General features: G+C 39.5%; 1 protein-coding gene across 1 annotated transcript; it reads left to right on the forward strand.

The window, feature by feature from the left end:
- The first annotated feature begins 2190 nt into the window (after positions 1 to 2190).
- On the forward strand, positions 2191 to 3305 carry pkib (protein kinase (cAMP-dependent, catalytic) inhibitor beta). Its single transcript, XM_053334632.1, has 2 exons — positions 2191 to 2332; positions 3223 to 3305. Exons 1-2 carry the CDS (start codon positions 2191 to 2193, stop codon positions 3303 to 3305), a joined length of 225 nt encoding a protein of 74 aa, XP_053190607.1.
- Positions 3306 to 23907: the final 20602 nt, after the last annotated feature.

Here is a 23907-nt window from a genome sequence, read left to right on the forward strand (position 1 = left end):
GTCTTAAATGTAAAATGCAGATGTCTTACAATAATGTTAACTTGTCAGTCAAGTAAGGCACATCGAATAAACAAAACAACCTCAATCCAATTAGTGTAGGACTAGGAGTAAGCTACATGGGTTGACTACAGAATTACATGTTAGTCACTTCAAATACATACATACATTTTTGAGAAGCCCTGTGGTAGGTATGTTACAAGCTGTTTCCAGTATTTTCTGATGTAATATATTTAAATTTGACAGGAAAATCATAAACAAATACTGTAAAAGCATCAATATTAAACACCCCCATGATTTTATTCCTGGTTTTGAAAAGGCATTGAGACCATTAAGACCATAAATTATTAAAATATGAAAATCATGATCATTTAACTCTAATTTAACTCTTGTCCTCATTATTAAAATCACAGCCACAGCCCTGGTTGTAGCATTGTAAGGGTGTCCTACAGGGCATGACATTATATGTGCAACAAATTTGCTGCATTTAGACATCAATAAATAATGACTGCATTAATTATTAGTATCTTTGTGTATATTTGTCTTGTTCAGTTAAGCCAAGGATGTTACGTTGGGGGAGGGGCAGCGGGGTAATAGGCTTGAACTGATTTAAAATGAAATGCTATTTATGCTGTCAAATGGAGGCTTCAATCATTAATGGTAATCACGGGTGGCACAATTAATTTGATAATGATGTATTGACGTTTAAAAATGCTACATCTGTCAGCTTAAATCAATCAAAGCCATGCAGAAGCTGCTGTTTTACTGTGTTCACATCTCCCCGCCATTGCAGGCATTCCTCCCTCTATGTGCAGAGTCACAGCCTCAGCCCTCAACGGGTGATGATGTGAACGTGTTGGAGGAAATTATTCTTTTAAAAAATAGGCACTATGTTGCTTCTATGAGCTCAATGGCTAAGCTGCACTAGCTCTTGATGCTTACAGATGGCCAACCTGTGGCCCCCTTTTCTGGATATCTAGATTGTGCATATGTGTGTGACTGTATAGCTGCAAGTACACATGAACTCATATGTCATTCCTTTGTTGTAAGAGAGCAATGGGAAATGGGATTTTGCTCCACAGAATGGTGTGGTTATTTAAAGCGAGGCAACACAACAAAAGGGGGAGATGGGGAGAGAAAGTGAGATAGTGAGAGAATGGATCAGAGTCATATGTTTACCTGCCAGTGGTGCTTTTTCTGTGTTGTTGCCATAGCAACAGCGGCTCGCTGTATTCGTGTGTGTGCTTGGCTTGTTTGTGTGTGTGTGTGTGTGTGTGACAAGGGATGTAATTCTGCCTGTCACCAGTGTAGCCTGGAGCTGACTCCCCAGCTGCTGGTTGCCATGAGACCAGACAGACACATCCTCCGCTTCAGTGATAAATCTTTTCTCTTGATGCTCAAATCACTCCACAGATTAGCTTTTTGTTTTTGAGATGTACATGTCAACATAAATGACCACTGCTGTGCTCTGTATAACTCAAAGTGTGATGTACCAATTATTTCAGAAGTAATCTTAATAGAATATCATTAAAATACCAGTGTTAACATCTTCTTAGGGAAGATAACAGGCAGCATTGTTTAAAATGTACTTGGAGTAGAACTCAGTTATTGTACTAGTAATTTTCTAGTAGCTTTGCAACAGTCCAATAGAGCAATTAGCTTGTTTTGGCTAGTCATTTGGACAAACTCAGCAATCAAAGAATTATTGTTGAGTAAACGTGCTGTTTCATTACGGGTTTGTTACTTTACACAGCTTTGTCCATGAATGCTAACAGGACAAAAGCACCTGCCAGTCAATCTGGGCTTTCTTTAACATTTAACATTACCATTTCTTTTGCTATTAGCCATTTAGCTGCCCAACAAGCTAGTTAGCAAGAGCTAGCGAACTAACAAACCACACAAACAGAATACTTTAACTGGACTGTTATTGTTAATTCAGCTAATACCACTCACAACTGTGAGGATTTACATTGAAAAAAAGCTGAAATTATTGATTGATTATTCATGTTTCCAAAGGACATATTTACTGAACTGAACATGTGATTTATACAATACAACATTGTCTCCTTCATTGTAATTGACGTTCCTCCTCTTTAACTTTCTCTTTCTTTCTTTCTTTAATGTAGAGAACTATTCGGTGGAAATGTGACAATGTGCTCTGTCCTTTTTATTGCAGAGAGGGGTCAGGTCGGAATGACGGAAGTAGAGCCGGTGTTGGACTTTGCCTCCTCGGGCCGCTCGGGGAGGAGAAATGCCCTGCCTGACATCTTGGGCTCTCCGGCAGGTGTAAACCCCGGCGACCTGCCTCTTAAACTGGCTGAGCTGTCCCTCAAAGGTGAAGTGAACTATAATTTTTATCATTACAAAACTGAGAGTAAGGGTAAATTAAAACTGCAATCAACTTGTAAATTGAATTTGTAGTTTGTCAGGTATTAGATTGCTGCTACTTGAGTAGAAGTGGAACACTGCCTGCCAAGAATTTTACTTTTTAAAAAATCGTTTAAGTCTTTCAGACAAAGAAAAGAAGATAGGGCTCACTGGAAAAAAACCCAGGTAGCTGGATGTTTGTGCATTCAGCTGTGACAATTGGTCCCTCGCTCCCAGGCCATGGTCCATATATGGCTTTTAGATATAGCAAAGATTTGGGGGTTAAGATTCAAGATTGCTTTGGTCTGAGAATCAGCTCCAGATATAAGCATTTAGGCCTGCTCTGGGCTAGCATTGCTCCTTACAAACCAGCATCATCCTTCAGTCAGTCTGTTTACCATTGTGCCAAATGTAGTCTTGTGTGCTTCAAAATTTAATGAAATACAACTCTGCTTTGCTCTTATTCTATCTTTAAAAGCCTATCTCTGTGATGCATCAAATCTTGAGACTGTTTGCTGGCCAATTCTGTTTGTGCCTGCTGAATAGTTTTAATGTCAGTTAACTTACATTTGGTACATTGTGTGTATGCAAGTGCAAACAACGCACCTACTTGTTTCCCAATGATCCTAGACTTCTGGAGATCATGAAATAAAGCTAAAGCCCCAAATTAGTCCAAGATGTTTGAGCAACAGACTTCGATTGTTACTGGTAGTTTGATAACTTTTTTGGTGTTTTTTCATACAATAGGACCACAAAATGACATTGTTTTTAACTTCTGACAGTCTACTTATTCCCTTTTTGCCCTTGAAATAACCGCAACACATTTCTTATTGTGTCTTTTATGGGTTTTGTGTGCAGATGGTCCAGGAGGGGCCCAGTCACCCACAGCAGAGGAGCCTCCAGCACCGCCGGAGAGCTCCGAGGGGAAAGAGGGATCGTAGGGACTCGTTTATTTACCTCCCGGGAGGCCTGCAGCGATAACCTGAGAGAAGGGATGGAGAACGAGATAGAGGGTGACCTGTGGGAGAAAGAGTGATGATCTGTGGAGAGTCAGTCTGTTTGTGAAACAGCTGAACCACAGAGGGACAGTGACGGACCAACTCCTCAAGGACTGAAGCCAGGAGCTTAGGACTGTTTGGCACTCGGCACTATCTGAAAAGAGTCAGACGTCACTTAGTCATTGACCAGTGAGTGTGTGTGTGTGTGTTATACACTCACCGCAGACTTTACACTGAGAATCAAAGGGACCATGACAGATTGTAAACTGTACACTACTATTTTTGTATGATTTATTTAAAATCTCTAAAGAAAAAGATCTCAACTGTAATATTTACCATTTCCTTGCATTCCCTGCTGATTACTGTTTTATAGTGATGTGTGTTATTTTACATTGACAGTAGTGGGAGCAGCCAGCAGTGGCTAAAAGCATTTTAATTAAGCTGGATACAAAATCATACATGTGAAATAAGAAGACAGTAGATTTAAGAAAAATCTGGGAACTATCTGTGTTGTCTTGCTCATTTCTGCTTTTGATCTACTGTATGTTTGAAACGCTGAGGCTGTTGTACAGTATATCTACATTATAAATGTGCAGTTTTTACCCCACATCACTAGACATTTTGATCTTAGTAATAACGACCAGGGATGTGATCCTTTTTTTTTTTTTTAGGTGTCCATATGGTGTAAGGTGATAACGTGGAAGAGCTGTCCATATCTCGAGACATTCCTTTAGAGAATAGTGTTCCACTGCCAACAATGTACACACTGCATTCATTATAATATTGGGGGAGAATTCTAAGATTTCCTTTTTGTTCTTTGCTCAAGGCTGCTTTTAAAAGTCTCTTCATTTCCTAAACCTCTGAAAATGTGCCTAGTGGCAGTTTACAACCGAAAATGTGTGTTGTGTTATTTCTCTGTGAAGTACTGTTATAGACTGTTTTTGGGGCTACTGATATTTCCTCAATTTTAATAGGAGTAATCTCAACACATCTTTACTGCTTATACTGTAAATGAAAGAAAAAAAAACACTTTTTTTTAACATTCTGTAAATCTGGATTTGCAGATCTTAATATCTGTCAGGAAAAAAGCTGGCACTGTCAGCGTCACCTCGAGTAGGGCTTCTTTTTTTTTCGCAGAGCAAGACGACTCCTTGCACGTGCTTATAGCATCAGCAGCATATGCCTGGCGAACAGGCATGAGCGCAAGCATCGAACAACACCAACCACCGCAATGTGTTTGGAGTGCAGAGAAAAACGCTGGCGCACTCGCCTTCTGCCGCTCCACACGGAGAAAAAGTCTGTTCGCGCTCATCAACACATAAGCAGAGCTGTGAATAAGACACAAGACGGAGAGCAAGAAACACAGCGAGAGTCCACAGTTTGTCAGCTATTCACTCACTGCTACTGTATATACTATATTGTAGTATAACCCGTGTGTGTCATACATGCTGCCTGTATGATTACCAGACTTTATTCACATACTGTACCCACAAGGAAGTGATGTTGTGTAATTGTCTCTATTTGAAGATGTCTTGCCGGTGGCCGTGTCTTTATGTGGATGTGTTTCACAACATGCAACAAGGAAAGCCTGGCGTGCCGCTGCCCAGCCTCTGTTTTTGATGCTGTACTACTACTAATGCTGATAAGAAAGAGAACGTGTTCATGGTCTATCTGAAGCTGTGTGATCAACACTTTTATTTTCGGGGGTTGATGAATCAGAGGTGTATTTTGTAGTGTCCTGATCTCTAAGTGGTGCATATATTTTACTTAGCTGGATCGAATCCCATGTGTTGATTCTATCTGGTGGTGGAAATTGCCATATTAAACCCACAAGCTTTACATATCTGTGTGTTGAATAGTTTCATTTCTATGCAAGGCCCTCAAGCTTGGTGCTTGACTTTTTTTTACTTTCACATTTTTAGAATGCATGCAGCAAGGTATGTTGGAAATAAGGATGGTCTTTCAACGATTATGATGATTTTAGTATCACTGTTTTTAGTCATACTAGCAGCAGGGCTTTGTGGAGAGAAAGTTCTGTTGGTCCATGCACCACTTTGGTACAAAAATAGACAAACAGCTATTGAATAGACAGAATAGATGAATTTTTGTACAAACATTAATATTCCCTCAAGGATGTAGTTTTAATTTGTGCACTACATTGGCACTGGTGCTATGTCCAAATAGATGCAAAATTATGGTAATTACCTCAGCTGCTCTTCGTCCTTAATGCTAATTAGCAAACATCAGCATGCTAAAATGGCCTTGGTCAATATTACCTGCTAAATATATAGCATTGTCAAGGTATGTGAGCATATGGACATTAGCATTTAGCTTATAGCAATGCTGGTTGTAGATAGTTTTCGTCTACGTGAATTCTGGGTGTCTCCAAACTCATTTTGTTGTAGAGAGAATGATCTGTATGCTTGGAGTGAAAGGGAGAGAAGAACTTTAGAAAACGTTTTAACGTAGCTTGAGTTTTGCTATTAGCTAGCTTTTTGTAGTAATGATAAGAAATGTATGTTAGATGGTAAAGGTGATTTATTATAATTATGATGATAATTACAATAATATTGTTTTAGAACGGCTGCAACCAACAATTATCTTCACTATCAATTCATCTGTTGATTATTTTTTCAGTTAATCGATGGGTTGTTTGGGTGGAGGTGTTTCAGGAGGTGGGTCAGGTTGGCATCTAATCAGAAAGTCAGTGGTTGATCACAAACTTCTCCTGTCCACATGTTGAAGCGTCCTTAAGCAAGTCCACATGTTGAAGCGTCCTTAAGCAAGACACAACCCCAAATTGATGGTTGTGCCAGCACTTTGCATGGTAGCTTGCAACCATCAGTGTGTGAATAGGTGAATTAGCAGCAGAAACATTGTAAAGTGCTTTGGATAAGAGTGCAACATTGATGCAGCCATTTACCAGAAAAATGTTGACCACTGTTCAGAGCTCAAGGTTACCAGAAAATATAGACATTTTAGAAGCTGGAATCAGAGAGTTAGGACATTATTTTCTAAAAAAAATTACTCAAAACGATTGGATTTGACAAATGAAATTATTGTTGCAGCCCTAGTTTTAGCTCTTAGACCTGTGAGGGGGGTCTGTGGATGTCACATTGGTGGACTTAACATTCAACACATGGCAAGTTATCTTGACCTCGACTCGCCAGATTGCCATGAAATTCAATATGGGTAATAATGGAGGTTTGCAAATGCTTTCACTGACCTCACTGCCCTTTCCTCTCTCCTCATATTGCTGTCAGGTCAAAGCACCACCATCAGGCCAAATTTTCAACTTCTACACAACCAAACACAATCTCGCACACTATTCATCATTTGTACTCACTGTATTTGTGATGTTTCAGGTAGAATTCAATCCATTTCATGTTCATTTAACTGATGAATGTCTGATGTGTCATCCTCTGACTTAAACATCATCTTTAAGCATAGACTGTATATAATAATGGACCTAATGAAGACCTTCCAGATAAGGAGTATGGGGTGTTGCCTTTAACACTCTGGAAACCTGCTCGCTCAGACCAAAGCAAACTTTAGAGAGCTCTCTGGGAACACAGAGTTCTGTAAAATTGGGATAAAAACATAAAAGGTATAATAATCCAGTAACATTAAACTTGCCAAAATATTGCGACTATAGTCCAACTCAGTGTGGAGTCCCAGCGAAAGCAGCAGGTGAGCCAACTGTGGATCAATCAAGGAGTGTTGAGAAATAATTTCCAACTCAGCAGAGGGCTTGGATTTAGCAATTGAGACTATAATGATTTGAAAAAAATGATTGATACATTTTGAACTGGAGTCAGTGTGAGGGAGGCTTTTTTTTTAAGACAGCATCTAGTGGCCATCAGTGGTATTGCATCTTATGGACCTTCCACATGTTATCTTGTCCCAATACCTTTTCACAGTTATCACTATGTTCATTATTACGTCCAATAGTTTCATATTGAGGAGTATAATGAACATGCTGGAAGGCCTTTAGATATGTGATAATGCAAAATGACCTATTTTCTAAGTGGTATCTACTGACTTGACCTTATATGTTATCTTTGCTTTAATGCACAACTATACAGCAACAACAATCTTATGCTACCTAAAACTGTTGGATATGGAACATGATGACACAAAATGGCAAATCAAAGCATACAACATGGAGAGCTTGACTGTTTTTTATAATGTAGATCATGTAGCCATAATAACAGAACAATGTATTCACTTTTCTTTCTTCTTACTCTAAGCACTACATGGCTGTGTGCTACTTGATCACAGTCCATTTACAGGTACTTGAAATGGCGCCAATCATTTTTACATCTCCTGAATTGTGAAGCAAGAGCATACAAAGAGCACTTGAAGGGAATGCAAGGCGAGACATGCTTTCTTTCTGCTCCTTCTAGAGTGATCCTCTGAGTACACTCCTATTACATAATGCAGCAGTTCCTCTGACCAAACAGCAGATGGAGACATTCACTAAATTATCATTCACCCCACATCATGCTTCCACACGGGAGGATTTCTTTTGTTATGTCTGGTACAAATAAAATGGCTTTAATGCAATTTTTACAAAAACTTTGATATGAATACACTTTCTTACATATAAATGGTGCCTAAAACCATGATTAGAAGGTGTTACTTTTACATCCCTGTACATGGTTTCAGCATTAAACCCAGTGAGGAGTTTGACTCGGACACACCCAGTGTTGTCTCGACGCTGGTATCAATGGTATCAAGAAAACTTACACCTCTGCTTTTATTTTGGTTTAATCACCTCAAATGCTGCTTTCTAACCAGTGGAGGTGGAGATTGGTAGTAAAGGGGGCGAGGGCGAGTGCGTGTTTGGAAGCCACGATGAGTGAACCTTTGTGATCATATGCAGTCTGGTTGTCTGGCTGCGCCCCAGCATCCCTGCTGACAGGAGATGAGACCATACACCCAAGGGTTCTTTGTCTCTGCAGACACAGTGAAGCACTTGTGTGATTTATATTATGTGACAGCAGCTAATACTTATTTCTTTCTAATATTACGAAACAGAAACATCATTCTTTAACACATAGTGACGGCGCTGCTGCACATGGTGTGGTTACGTATTAATCATCATTTATTCATGCTAAACAGAAACGTGTTATCCATTTGTGACTTATTGTTTTTGCTAAAATATCCCTCTGTTAGTCTCCACCTCTGCTCCAAGGCATCCTCTCCTCTGAGATAGTTCCATTTCCCAGACTGCTGCTACGTAACTTGTTGCTAGGGTAACCTAGCCTTGAGTGAAGCTTGGGCCTTATTACATTGTTTCCTATCAGAGAAAGTGCAAAAATGGATTTGGCTTCACTGAGGAATGCAATGTGCATGGGACATAGAGCATATATGCATGATGTCAGATGAGTATGGTGAGATGTGGGGCTCTCCGCCTCTAAAAACTATTAAAAAAGATTGAATAATAAACCAAGATAATAAGTATTTCATGTGGAAGCAATATCTAAAAGTAGCTATGGATGTGGTGCATTGTCAGGACTAAATGCCACAATCATCCATCAACTCACTGTGAACCTGACTGTACACACTTTTACAAATCAGAAATAACACAACAGTGTTTGCAATTCCACAGAGCAGAAGAGCAGCAGAGAGGAAAGCTCTCTGTCTTCTTACATAATTGAATAGCTCGGTATAAGCGGTCAGCTATTGGTTTCCGTTAAGGAAGTTGTCGGGTGATTGCCTCACAGAAATGCACTGTGGTTCCTTTCTCAAGCTGATTAGAGCTGAACGCTGCGTTATCAATCGAAGCTAAGTGAATGAACTACAGCACGCAGCAGCCTTTCCTTTTCAGTCGCTCTCTGTCTGTCTGTGTATCCCTCATTTCCCCCCACCCCATGAGCAGGCCAGGGATGGAGGAATCCAGCTGCTGTGGAGATAGACAGCCAGTGTAGAGAGACATTTACTGTAGAGAGAAAGAGACATAAAGTGATAGGGAGGGAGGTTGGATGATAAGACTGGCACTGAGGCCATGCAGACATGGGTCACAGAGGATGCCAGGCAGGCAGGCAGCCCAGCGAATAGAAAAGCCTTCACGTGGAAGTCAACGTGCCATTTCCGACACACAGGAGCCTCAGGAGGAAAGATGGAGAGAGGAAGAAAAGATAGTAGACATGGGAGAAAGAAAGAGAGAGAATGAGGATAGAAACATGAGGTAGAGAGGAAGATAAATACTTTGTAAGCTGGATAGCATCAGTTCAATAGATTCCTGAGCTGTGACAATGCAGCTGCAAAATATCCAATACATAATAATAAAGAAGAAAGGTTGGAATTGTTCTACATGTTTTTATTGTCGACAAATATGAAAAGAACAAAGCCGACACTGTGAATCCCTCTTATAATTCTCTCCCACTGGTTCCTGCTGAAGATAGAAATCTTGAAAAATTTGTCACAAACTAGTAGTTTCTTTTTTTTTTTTTTTTTGGAAACACCACTCAAACAAAGCATTTGTTGGGGACTATTTTCAGCTGTGGAGTATTACACATACGGCGCTGTAGTGAGTATTTACTTTACATAGTAGCAGGGTGGTCTACGTGGGACTGACTCAAAATAAACATCAGTGCTTATGTTCATCGTGGCTCATTTATGTGATTTTATTGTAGCTTTGAACAACAATAGACAATTTAAAAAAGGCTATATCAAGTTTTGATAAGGCTGAAATGCTCCTCTGGGCTGCATACAGGTGCACTGAGCCTGCTTCTTTTTTAGTTACATATTGATTTCCTTTCTTGTCTGTGGTTCGAACACAATTTGGGAGAAGTGTGTGTCGCCTCTTCTGCGACCTACATTAACCTATAATACCCTTTTCTGCCCAGGTCTTTTATATTTATCTTTGCAAAAGCATAATTCCAGTTTCAACTGGATTAATTAATTTGCTTATCCTTTAGAGCAGGCATGTCCAAACTATTCCATAAAGGTTCATGTGGCTGAAGGTTTTTATTCCAACCAAGCATGAGCAGACCAGGCTTGACCCATTTAATCAACTGATCTCAGTCTTCAGACAGTTGATTGGTTGAATCATGTGTGCTCTGGTTGGAACAAAAACCTGTAGACACACAGTGGTTTATGGTTAGGATAGTTGGGACATGCCTGCTTTAGAAGGTCGCAAGGGAGCTGGAGCTTATCTCAGCTGACACTTGAGTACATCAGTCCGCCAGTCAATCACAGGGTTAACATATAGTATAGAGACAGACAACCATTCACACTCACAGGCATTTTGAGTCACCAATTAATTGTATGTTTTTAGTCTGTGGGAGGAAGCCAGACTACATGGAGAGAACCCATAAAGACACAGGTAGAACATTCACACAGGGTTCGAACCCAGAACCCTCTTGCAGTGAGGCAACAGTGCTAGAGCCACTGCACCACTGTACCGCCTGGATGAACTCATTGTTAATTGAATTCATCCATCCATTAAGACATGGCTACATAAGTGCCTGCCTTATCCTTTCATATCTGTGGAGCAACACAAAGAAGATGTGTAGTGACTTCATCTGGGTGATTAATTGTTAAACATAGGTCAGCCATCTACTTTGTCTTTGTGTACTCTTTGTGAGTTTTGCCTGATTTTTTAAACTCTCCATTATAATTAGGCCTTTTGTTTGATTGACCCTCAACAGTGTTGAAGGAAAGAAGGTTACAGGGTTTGAATAATAAGACTAGAAACATTCTATATTTTTGTCTTAGTTATCTAATACCATGAAAAGGCCAAAATCAACAATGACCTGATGCTTCCAAGACCTGTACTGTTGTCCAGAAACGATTAAATCACATCAATGAGTGACACTGTTGCACTGGGTTGACACACATACTGTTGTTAATTTTGACTTAGTCCTACATACACTGTCCTGCTGCTAGAAATACCCACTGGAGCTACAAATGTGTATTCATCCACAGCTGAAAATAATCCCCAACAAATTTACTCCTGATTGAGTAACATGTGCTAAAAACGAGAGTGAAGAATCAAACTAAAGATCTGCACACTGTACTGGCAGCTGCGATTCATTAAGAGTCGTCAAATCACCATCACAAAGCAGGATGAGCAATAAGTAGGGGCAAGCAGATTCATCATTCAGGTGATCTGCATAAAGACTCAATCAGCTCTCAAGCTGAACCAATAACAACAGAGCTGGACAAACTGTCTGATACTCTAGCATGGAGGACAGATTGAGCCTATGTGAAAAAGTCAAAAACAACTTGAAACATCAAGATCAGCACTTTACAGAAACAGATCAAAAGTTGAGTCAAATATAGATCACGAGTCACATACATCACCCAAAAAAGAATTAATATAAAAACTGCTGTATTTGTGTCTACATATTTTTTGACAAAGATCGCTGATGAAGATCTCTAGTAGATTGAAACGCTGCCTTTAGTGTGATTTTTGATACAGCACCTAGAAAGGTTGTCCGAAAAACTAGGGTGCCCAGGTGTTTTAAGAAATTACTGAGCTTTTTGAAAAAAGAAAGTATTCATTTGTGACTTGTTGTTGAGTACCATGGGCAGGGTGTTGAAGTCTGGAAGGTAGTTGTAGGTTCTGGTCATTAACAATAAGGTAAATATATAACATTGCCGGCCCTGTCCTTAAGTTGTAAGAACTCTAGATCCCTTTAAAGCATTTAGTGATGGACAATTAATTGATGCCTCTATCAGAGATCACACCTTTTGAGTTGTGTACACTACGAATAGGCTGTTGAACACCAGCCAAGCATCTATCAAGTTAAGTAAGTGTGACTAAAACATCATTCTAATCCTCTGTCTTCAATGTAAGGAAGATACCAAGACTGCCAAGATCTGTGGGGGGGCCAAAACTGAGAATGCGTAAGCCTAAAGAATTGAGGTCAGTTTGTTAATTTACCCATCTGAATTTTGCCTGCCTCCTTCTTTCCTTCCTTCCACTACATCCAAGCTTGGCAGTGACTTCATTCTTTTGTCCAGAGATGGATCACAAGGCTGCAAATACACATGCTCACACACACACACAGACATATGACATCACCCAAGCAGTGACGGGGCGGAGACTGGCAGCGTTAAGCCTGGCATCGCACACCAGCACATACACACACAGTGGAGTAGCACAACTCCTCTCCCTACATAAGCTCTCTGTCGGACAGCTCGGCTTGGCATCACTCTCTCCCAATAAGATGAAACGAGCGTTAGCCCTGACCCCGTTCTCACGGAGACCAAGTCACTTTGCATGGACAGTATGTGGCGGCATTGCCTTGGTCTGACATGTCTGACCTATTCTCAAATCTCCCTCCTCTCATCCAGCATATTCTTGGTAATAATAATAATCATATGAAAGGGGCCCACTCGATTTTGACCTCTTCTCTATCTTTCGACTGACCTCTATTCTTAATTGGCTATCTTAAACCGCAGCCTCTGAGGGAGGAATGCCCCTGTCCCTGTTCTATCTCATCAATATTTTCTCTGCACAATAACGGCCAATGGACTCTCTGTTTGTCAGTATCCTTTTATAGATTTTTAAGGCCAGTGCGTGTGCAGCATGGCTTGAACTAGATATTACTGTGTCTATCTGAAGTCTGATCTGTGTTAGAAACTCGACTGCAGTGCAGAGATGTTCATACTCAGTAGGTTATCATAAGTCTGTGATGTGCCATGTACCCCAGGAGTTATTTTGGAATGAAGCAACTGGCATTAAATTTTCTCTTAACTTGCCTTGCCTATATCTACCCCAGCTAACGAGCTCCTACACCTCCCAGAATACTTTTCGATGTTCAGACTGTGTTCCTGAAGCATGTCAGACGGTTGTTTTCGTCTCTGGATGTAAAGAGTCTCTTTTGGCTGCATCCAGCTGTCTCTTCTGTCATTTGTGTTTTCCGTCTGTATGACTGCTGATGATGATTTAGATTGCTGAATGACAATCAAGCTCTATTGTAACAGCACCGGAAAAACATCATGACTCAGTTTCATTAGTTTTCCACTTCAATAAGAGACTACACACACCCCAGGAATACAAGTCACATTGTTATTAGTTGAATGTAGCAAACTTACATTAACTCAAGGAGACTTTTTCTCTAGCACTATCAAATACCGTAATATTTCTTATAAAGGAATCACTTTGTATATAATTCCGATATTATTTTCATATTCAAATGAGCTAATATTTCACTAAAGTGGATGAATTTGCTCATTATTACGCTTTTTTCTCTTGATTTTTTTTCTCCAGGCTAGCAATAGGTAAAAGTAAGCCAAAGTGTATTCTTAATGTTGGGAACAGAACTTCAGACATGTGATTACAAATGAGCAGTGGAAAAAAGCTAACTAGTGAACCTACAATTATTTTTGTAAAAGTAGTACTGAACTACAGTATTTATAAAGGATCATATAAAAATGTTGACATTGCTGTGCAATTCTCATCTTATTTATCTTAAGTATTTCATATGAGACAGAAGATCCAATCTCATCATAAATTTATGTTTTAACAGCTACATTTTGGTGACAGGCTAACCTTTAATAGCCATACCCATGTAAGTTTAGTTAAAAACAAGACTAAGAGGCTACAGCCATGCTTTGAACTAAATGGTAAAGTTAGCATGCCTATATGTTTAGCAGGTAGAATGTTTATGATGTTAACCATCTTAGTTTAGCATGTTAGCACTGTAGCAGCCTATGTGCTAAATAGCTAAGAGGCTACAGCCATGCTTTGAACTAAATGGTAAAGTTAGCATGCCTATATGTTTAGCAGGTAGAATGTTTATGATATTAACCATCTTAGTTTAGCATGTTAGCACTGTAGCAGCCTATGTGCTAAATAGCTAAGAGGCTACAGCCATGCTTTGAACTAAATGCTAATGTTAGCATGCATACATGTTTACAATGACAATGCTATCATGTTGATGTTTAGCAGGTAGAATGTTTTCCATTTTAACCATCTTAGTTTAGCATGTTAGCATTTTAGTAGTACAACTGAAGCTGAAGGGAATTAATTTTGACCCAGTGGGAAACATAATTGTTTGTCCGAAATTTTATAAAAAATAAAATATTTAGACCAAAGTGGTAGCTGACTGACTTTGCAAAAAGTAATCTGAGAAATGTAAATGTCATTCTCCAGAAAAAAGCAACTAGCAGCTTTAGTTGTGTACTCAGTATACAGTGGCTACAGTGTTATGATGTGTTTCACATATATTGATAGATGATTCTGATCTTATGATAGATAACATGTCTTTCCTGTGAGGCAAAAACCTCATATCTCCGTATTTCGTAGTTTCAATTTTAATTTTATTTCATAACTCAATTGGCTATTGGTCACCTTTCACGTCCATGTGGGTTTTCAAATGTTCAAATGAAAAGAATTAAGACGAGCTTGTCACGAAATCTTGTTATTCCATTGGAGCCATTGGATATTTTCATTTCCTGAAATTAACAATTTTGGACATGCACCCATGTCCAAAATTGATTTGCACCCAAAAGCAACAATATCTAACATTTGATTAATTAACAATAAATCTGATCAGTTATTGGCATTTTCACCTATGGTGCCTTGGTGGAATGCTCCCTAATTAATACCAAATATCTGCAAGTAGGAACAAAAGTCGACTGTAAATTCTAATACTTAGAGTCAGCAGTCAAAGCTATCTGTTGAGATTGAGATAATAGTTTTTCCCCACACATCTTTACTTAATTTCCTTCGTCAGTTACAATTGTGCGAGATTTGCTTTGTCCCTCAACATGACTAAAGAGATCAGTGTTGATGTCTAAGACCCGAAAGCTGACGGCCACTAAAAAGCTTGCGGTCCGAGATAATACTTCCAAATGAACGGAGCCGAGCCTCACATCAGGACATCTGGCTTGTATGAGTGGATGTTGGTATGATAATATGATAATATCAGGATAACACTAATCTCCCAGACTGGGATTATGATTATCACTCGCCGGCACACAAACAATCTTTCTTCTGTACCTCAGGCCTCATCTAAGAAAGCAACAGTAACCAAAGCAGAGGAAAGTTTGAGCCAATCAATTAAATCAAGGTTGTACCATCTAATTATGCCAATCAGTGTAATTCAGAGGACACCAATATGCATCATTCTAGTATTAAAACCAATTTCATCAAGGGGGATAAAAATCTGATTTGAAGCTCTGTAATATGTCTCCATTGACGTCTTGTGTTTTCCTGCAGCTTTCATCAGCCATCTGTGGATCATCTCTGCAGGTCTTTGTCAATCCCCCCGTGGATTCCCTCTGCCTTCTCATCTCTTTGTTTGTCTCCCTTGCTCTCTCTGTCCCGGGGCTGACATCACTGTCCCAGAGGAGCCCTGTGATGGTAACAAGCCCTGATTCAGCACCAAGTAGTCCCATCTATGCCTCCCATCCTGCATCACTTTTTAGTCAGCAGTGGCTCCCTATGTATATTGCATTTCTTTCCTCATTTCTCCTTTTCTCTCTCTAATCCTCCTCCCTTTAACATGCATATCTACCCCTCAACCCCTCCAGCCTTAAGGAGGTTCTGGCATTCAGACTGCTTTTACTGTGCTGAAAACAAGCTCTCCCATGTGGGCAGTGCTCTTATTTCACTAAAGGCTGTGCCTGGGGTGTCTACAGTGCATTACTGGGAAACATCAGGGCAACACCAAAATTAAATATTCATCTTAAAGCATGAATATGAAAGAGAACATCAAAGTATTACCTCCTACACTTTGCCGTCTTTTTGGACAAGATTGATTTCCATTTTCAAGAAAGAGCATTTTGTGTCTCACTTGCAGTAAAGAAATGTCAACCGAAGAAAAGAACTCGAAGGTACCAGGTCTGAGGGCTTGAGATTAATTTTTAAAAACGTTGCTTAAAAGCACCGTTAAAATGGAGGAGGAGGCTGAAAACACGCCAGACTACGCAGCAGTTTGCCAAACATTCAAAGTTTCTTGCTGTGATGATGCAAAAAACTAAGATTATATACCAAGCTAGAGCCAGAAGGCAATTAGCCTAGCTTAGCATAAAAACTGGACTATTTCTTGGTAGACTGGGTGCAGTGACTTGTTTTTGTCTAGTCATCACAGTGAGATTGCCAGGTTTTTCACTCTCATACCTTAAATAGACTCACCCTGAAACCACAAATTCATTTCTGTACATGCAAAAATGATGGACAAAAAGATGCAAAATATGAATTTATTTGGTTTAGAGGTATTGGTAAGCTTTGTCCCCTTGTTTCCTAATGTCATGCTAAACTAGGCTCTACTACAGCTCTTAACATACACTGTACAGTAGTTTGTCCAGCTATCATTTACCAGGAACAAAACATTGAGCATGCATGCTGGAAACAGATGAAGATAATGTCATTTTGTTAGCTTTGCCACATCAGCAACATTTTTGAAGACATTCAAGTGTCAATGTAATAACTTCACCTTGAAATACTTCATTGTCATTGTTTTTAAGCAATCAAATGTAACTCTTTTCTGTTTTTTGATTAATAGTCAAATGTGTATCTAGAAAACATTACAACATTTTATTTGGGATTTTGACCCCTATTCTGAGTAATATATCCAGTCCTTTAGTTCAGTTTAATCCAAAATTGGAATCAAATAACCATGCATCTTTAAGTAAATGTCCAACATTTTGGAAAATACACATATTCCCTTTGTTTGGGGGCGTTAAATGAGAAGATTGATACAGTATCACTCTCATGTCTGTGTCACGCGCTGTTGTTCTCAGACAACCAGCGGAACAAACAGAATTATCTCTCAGCTCTGTCCCTGCCTGCTGTTTCAGTGGGTGTGAGTCCCATCTGTTGGGCCTCATTAGGGATAAAAAAACAAAACAAAACCCCAAAACAGGACTATTGTGTGCAGACTGAGGAGACTGGACAGTGGGAGGCCGAGGACAAGGTGGAGGGATGGGTGAGTTGGTGGGAGGGGACGTAGATCAGGAGCGAGCTGATAGGACAAATGGGCTTTACCGGAGTAGTAGTGGTTATGGTTGGGGATCTGGATGTTGACAGGGGAAATTGCTTTGACCTCAAGGGTCAGCAGGTGGTGCAGGCAAGACCACCACCGCAACACTTTCTGTCAAATTGTATTCATTTTTTACTATTACAGAATACTGGGCCAAAACATAGCTCAGTCCTTGCTGTCATCATAAATTGACATGAAGCTTTTCATATGTATTATTTAAAAAAGACCACTCTATCGACTCCATTATTATTTATTGATTATGAATAAAATATAATGATTCCAATATAAAAATCAATTAACTATATGAAGATGAAATTTGAACTCCAGACAGGTGATACATTAAAGGAAAAACCAATGGCTTCAATGCAACTTGGCTTTGATTCTACAGTCTGTGATGGAAACCATTCTTCCAGAAGATATTCCCTAATTTGATGTTTTGGTGATGGTCGTCCAAAATCTCCCAAAGGAGTTCAGTTGTGTTGGGGTGTGGTGATTGTGAAGGCATATTATTCACACCATTTCCATACTCATCCAACCATTCAGTGACCTCTCAATGCCCTATGGATCATCAAGATCGAAATGTTTCATCATAGGATAAAGGTGTCAGAACAACTTTGCATTGATTTGTAGTAACCTTTCTCTCTAAGGGGACAACCATGTCAGTAAAATGCCCCCCCCACAGTATAACAGAGCCACTGGATCCCCTCACAGTATAGGTCAAACATTCAGACTGGTGCCAGTTTTTCCTTTAATTTGTCACCCGTCTGTATATCTCTGTCAGTTTTATGTTTGGCCTGCTGCTTTCTTGGCTCTGGTTAGTATTCTAAATGTGCAATATACAGTCTACTTTTTATCTGCATTTCTTTGGTTTTAAAATATTTTGTTGGCATTCATTATGTGCCGTCACCTGCTGTGGCCTCCAACAGCTTTCCGACTCGACAATGCTGCCTGCACATAGATATAATAAGCTATAAACCACATCACTAAGTTTGTATTGTAACAACTTATATACTGTTATTAGCAGACCAAGCACATCATTTCTCAAGGAAGTCTGAACAAACAGTCAGACAAACCTTTGAATACATAAATGTTTATATTATCTGATTTGCATAAGATTTATAACCTGTGCACATGAGATTATAATGTATGCATACACATGAATATCTTGTTAGCGCAAGATCATCATGGTTTAGCGCTTTGGGAGCTCTGTAAATTACTGATGTCAGTGTACCATCATTACATAAACACCATGGGACAGTGCATCAGTTGTATTTGTTTCATGACACTTGATTCTGGCAATCACATTGGTATTCATCCCATTGGCCTCACAGTAACAATAAAAAAAATGATTCAAATTGACATAAAACTAAAACTATAGAGAAACTGAAACTAGCTTTTCACAAGTTTAACTTGATGTATGTATGTGTATAAATATCTTCAACAATAAGGTGGCTCCAGTTCACCAAAGTCCTCCATTTCTGCTATAGTTCAGTCATCGTTACTGATTAGTAATGTGTGTGACTTCACGATTATTTCATATTATCTTTTTCTTCCTGTTTGATGTATATAAGAACAATAATATTAAATATAATCCATTGTTTGATCTCTTATTTGAGGGATCACACACATCTGCCAATATAGTCTCCAATGACTTCTGTGACCCAGCTTTAAAATCACAACCTATTCAGAATGAACAACACAACACAGCTCTATAATACACTGTACATTGAGCACATGTAGGAGCCATCATTCAGACATACACACATGCAGAGCAAATGTGGGGTGGGGGCAGGGATGCTGAAGCCACTTCTAGACAGCCTGCAGCCTCCCAGCGAGGAGAGCAGCTGACTTGGCGATTATGTAACCTGCAGTTACATAAAAGTTATCACTATACTTTAAGATGATTGTCCTATAGGTTTGGTTAAATGGTAACAGTGGACATACTGTGTCACTTTGTTTTGTGATCCCCTCTGCTATCACTTAAACCTCTTTGGGATATGTCTAATTGCTGTGTTCTGGCTACCTGCACATGTAATAGCCCCAGAGACAAGCATTACGCCTGCAGGCTTCCTATCTGGACAATTACCAACAGAGGCGCAGCCCAAAAACACAGTGGACTCCCTGGTCCCTGTATTCCTGATCTGTTCACTCCTGAATCCTGCAGCTTGTGGACGGGGAGGGGAATGGGCGGGGTGGAGTTGGGGAGGGGTGCATGCTGTATTTGTGTGGACTAAAAATGGGTCAGGCATCCAGCTCCAGCCACACAGCACACACACACACACACCAGCATGGCTGAGTGCTTCTGAAAGGAGTGTCCCACTCCTTTGCCGTCTTAGTAGGAATGCACCTCCTGCGGAATCAGCTGCTGATATGTTGTGTGTGACACAGTGGCAGCCCAGTAGGAGACACATAGATTATTAGTAACCCCCTGTCATCCCTCATCATGAAACCACTTGCCCTCTCTTTTATCACAAAGCTTTGAAATCTCTAAGCAGTTAACCCCAGACAGCATCCGCCTTCACCGTGAAAATGTTTCCAGCACTTTCACAATGCAGGAAACTCATTTCTAAGCCAGGAAAGCATGAATAAATCAAAGCGGATCTCCCTTATAAACATAAAATCTGAACCTTAATATCAGAGGAAACCTCTGAGCAAGCAGAATTTACTCCCCGATGATCTAATTGAACTGTATGAATCATTTTCTGCCAAAGCTGTTTTTGGAAAAGTGAGGCACGGAAGAATATTCAGGCCCTGTTTGGCTGTCGAAAACTCATCTAAAAATGCAAATGAGTGAAAAAAAAAGTCCTGTTTCAAAGCAATGACCTGAATACCCAAAATGACTTTTCAAATCTTAGCCACGAGGCTGAATGAATGAAAAGATAATCAGCAGCACAAACACACACGCAGAAGTCCAAAACACTCGCTCCTCCAGACACAACAGATACTTTTCCCAGACCCAAATCCTCTTCCCCACACACACACATCTGCGGATTTTGGCTGGTTCCACCACCAGGCTGCACCGCCTCCCACCCGGCCCCCGCCCTGCCCATCTCTCTCTCTTTGCCCCTCTCTCATTTGCCCGTCTTTGTCCTGTGAAGCACCACAGATCCAGTAAGTGAGGGAGACTGATGCTGGCAGGCCGTGAACACCATCTGCTCCTCTTCACTCAGACAGAGCAGCTCAGAGCACTGAACACACAAAACCTGACAGGCTCCTATTGATAGGTGACAAATACTACAGGAAGACTGTGTGACGCCTGTTAGGTTTGGGTTTACATCATTAAGAACAGTAAGATGGGTCAAACTCGACCAGCGTAACTCTGTCTGTAAGTGCTTGAATGATTCATCAGTCTATAGTATAGATTGACTTGAGTGGATTTTTATTGTGTGTATATTTATTTAATGTACTAATGATTATCTTTGTATTTTGTACATGTGGATGCACCATAAGTGATACATAAGGTGCTTCCATAAGCTATTACATTCATAAATCTTATTGTTATTGTTAGTTTAAGGACTAAAATCTCTATCTCATTATCTTCAATGAAATACTCCTACTGTATATACAGTACAGAGTGTTTCTCTCTTTAAAAAGGAGAAACATGGTGATGTTAAAGGTTCAATTCACACAAACTCAAAATATATTTTCTCATTTATCTGTAATGTTGCCATCAGTGGTGGAAGAAGAACACGCATGTTTTAATTAAATAGAAGTAAAAGTATTAATAGTATCACATACAGATACTTAACTACAAGTAAAAGTCCTGCCTTTAAAATGTGTAAATGTGTACATGTAGTATTATCAGCTAGATGTACTTATTTTACTTAATCATGTGACTATGATATATTAAATACACTGATTGACACGCAGCATTTTACAGTTGTAGCTGCCTGAGGTGGAACTAGTTTAAACTGCTTTAAAAGGGTGATGAGATGATTGATTGGGTAGAAAAGAAGACATTTTGGATTCATTATTCAGAAGTTTTCTTTAACATTCATATTTTAGTGAACTATTGAGGAGTTTTACTTCAAACCGTCATCTAAGTGAAACCATATGAGGAGGAATTTAGAGAGAAAATGTCTCGTCGGTGCTCGTGAGTTCTTTACATCTGAATCACGACAAGGAGACAAAAATACACCATTGGTTAATCTTTAACAATGTTGTGTATTTCATAATCTCATCATTATATTATTTCATATGAAGTCTTAATTGGAAAAATAACTGAAGCTGTCAAATAAATGTGGTGTAGTGTAAGTTTGATATTTCCTTCTCATATGTAGTGGAGTGAAAGTATAAAGAGGATAAAAGTACACTACTTGAGTTAATGTACTTAGTAACATTCCACCACTGGTTGCCATGCAGATAGATTTGGTTTCATGTTACATGGTTTTGATATAAACTGCTGACTCATCGTGTCTACACAACACACCCACTTGGTCAGGTTCAGGCATGAAGAGTGGGATGGGTAGGGTTATGGTTGGGGGTCGGGGGGGGGGGGGGGGGGGGGGGGGGCATGCTGTTATGTTGACCTCTTCGATTAATCAGCCTATCATCCTATGAGTTACTGCTGGTATCTATATGGGCGTGGTTTAGGTGTGACAACAGGTGCAGCATCCTTTGATAGACGGTGATAGACAGATGGTTCATCCAATCACTTGCCAAGTCTTTTTTTAAATGTTCCTGCCCTTTTCCAAACAGTTTCCTGGGATACCCTCTCAGATAGCTCAGAGTAATAAATTCTATTACATTCTACACAGTGCTCCTTTAAAAGAAACATTATGCTGCCTGCAGACATATTCACTAACAGTTATTTCTCAGTGTAGGAAGCATTACATTCTTGATGCACAGGCCTTTGTGTGTGGTCGGGTTTAGACAACAAAAAGATGGTGGTTAGGTTAGAAGAAGATGGTGTTTGTCAAGAAGTTACCAAGACCACGATCCTACCCTTAACATCAATCAACTGTGAGTGCTTGAACAGAATCATACTAACACTAATAATGCTTTAGTTGCTGTAATGTATTTAGCAAATGAACATAATCTCTGAGATCTCTAATGCTTCAGACTTTGATGGATGTGAACTGAATTTTCTTTCTATGCAAGATCTAAAAAAACTCTGCAGCTGAAACACTGTCCTCCATGCCCTGAATAATCCACAGTACTGACATATGAGGATCTTTCTTTTCTACATTTCATATCATTATAAACTCAAAGCACTGTTGGTCAGAAACATGTTAACGAACTCATTTAAGCTGTGACAAGTAGATGACATCATGTATGTAGATTTTATAGACAGAAAAATAGTAGAAAATAATTAGATTTTTAAAATGTATTAAGGTAATGCATTGACACTGCTCAATTATTATTAATATTATTATTACTATTATTACGGTTACTTTAATAGGGACAGATACAATATACATAGACAGGCTGGAATAATGACAATGTTTATTATAAATGCTAATTTGAAACACTGTCTGTAGAAGGGATTTTGTGAAAGTAAAAGATTAAAATTGTAAAAAAAAAAAAAAAAAAAGTAAAAATGTATAATAAATACAATACAGCACAGGATAAAAAGAAGATTAGTAAAGTAAAACACTGTATGCTCTACCATTGCTGACCACTGTGTGGTAACAGTGGGTTCAATGGGTTCATTGGGTTCATTGGGTTCATTGCTCAAAGGCACCTTGACTCTTGTCTGTTTGAGTGTCTCCGTCTTTCAGTTTTCCCGCCCAGACTCTGGGGGATTTGGTCTGGTGACCTCAGGGGAATGTAGAAGGATGCTCAAGTGCTGATGTGAGTAATTATAGTTCACTTCAGACCATGAGACAGGTAGGCCCCGAGTTGGTGACTCAGCTACTGTAAAGTGTGAGACTGAGTCAAGCTGAATGTCCGCAGGCTATCTGTGACCATCTGATCAGTCCAGCCAGACCATGGAGGAGTGTGCAGCATGGATTGATTTTTCCCTGCCTGTGCTCACACATCCAAATGATAGTGTCTCCAATAAAAAAAGAAATTAAAAGTGGCCTAAATCAGAAGATGAAATGACATCCAAGTGGCAACAGTAAAAATAGATCTAATAGTAGGTGCTGTGGTTACAAATATTTTCAGCTTCACAGTGACTGAACAAACAAGTGATCTGCTCCTCCTGTCATCAGAATAATGTTAGGCTAAAAATAGAAGATAAAAAAAAATCTAATAGCCTAGGTTGGGTCGATTGAAGCTGAATTCAGTCCAAGTATTGGCATTTACATAATGCCTGGCAGGTTCGTCGGAAATTGGTTGGCAGCTGCCACAAAGATTGTGAGATATCACTTTAAAACCTACAGTTTGAACACTAGATTGGAACAGAACATGAATAAATGAAGGAGGAAGCAGAGCGCGAGGTACTTCAACTTCTGGGGGACACAGACGAATAACAGCATCGATAATTCATCAGATGAAAAGAGACAGAACATTTGAATTGAGGAGGAGTTAGATTGGGTTTTGGAGGTTGAAAATGGCAACATAAGGTTGAATCAGCTTATGAGCAATGATTATTCAGAGGATAGGTAGTTGAAGACGGCCTGGTGAGCATTTACACACTCAAAAGACATTAAAGT

This window comes from Scomber japonicus, chromosome 15, assembly GCF_027409825.1.
Source record: "Scomber japonicus isolate fScoJap1 chromosome 15, fScoJap1.pri, whole genome shotgun sequence".
NCBI lineage: Eukaryota > Metazoa > Chordata > Actinopteri > Scombriformes > Scombridae > Scomber > Scomber japonicus.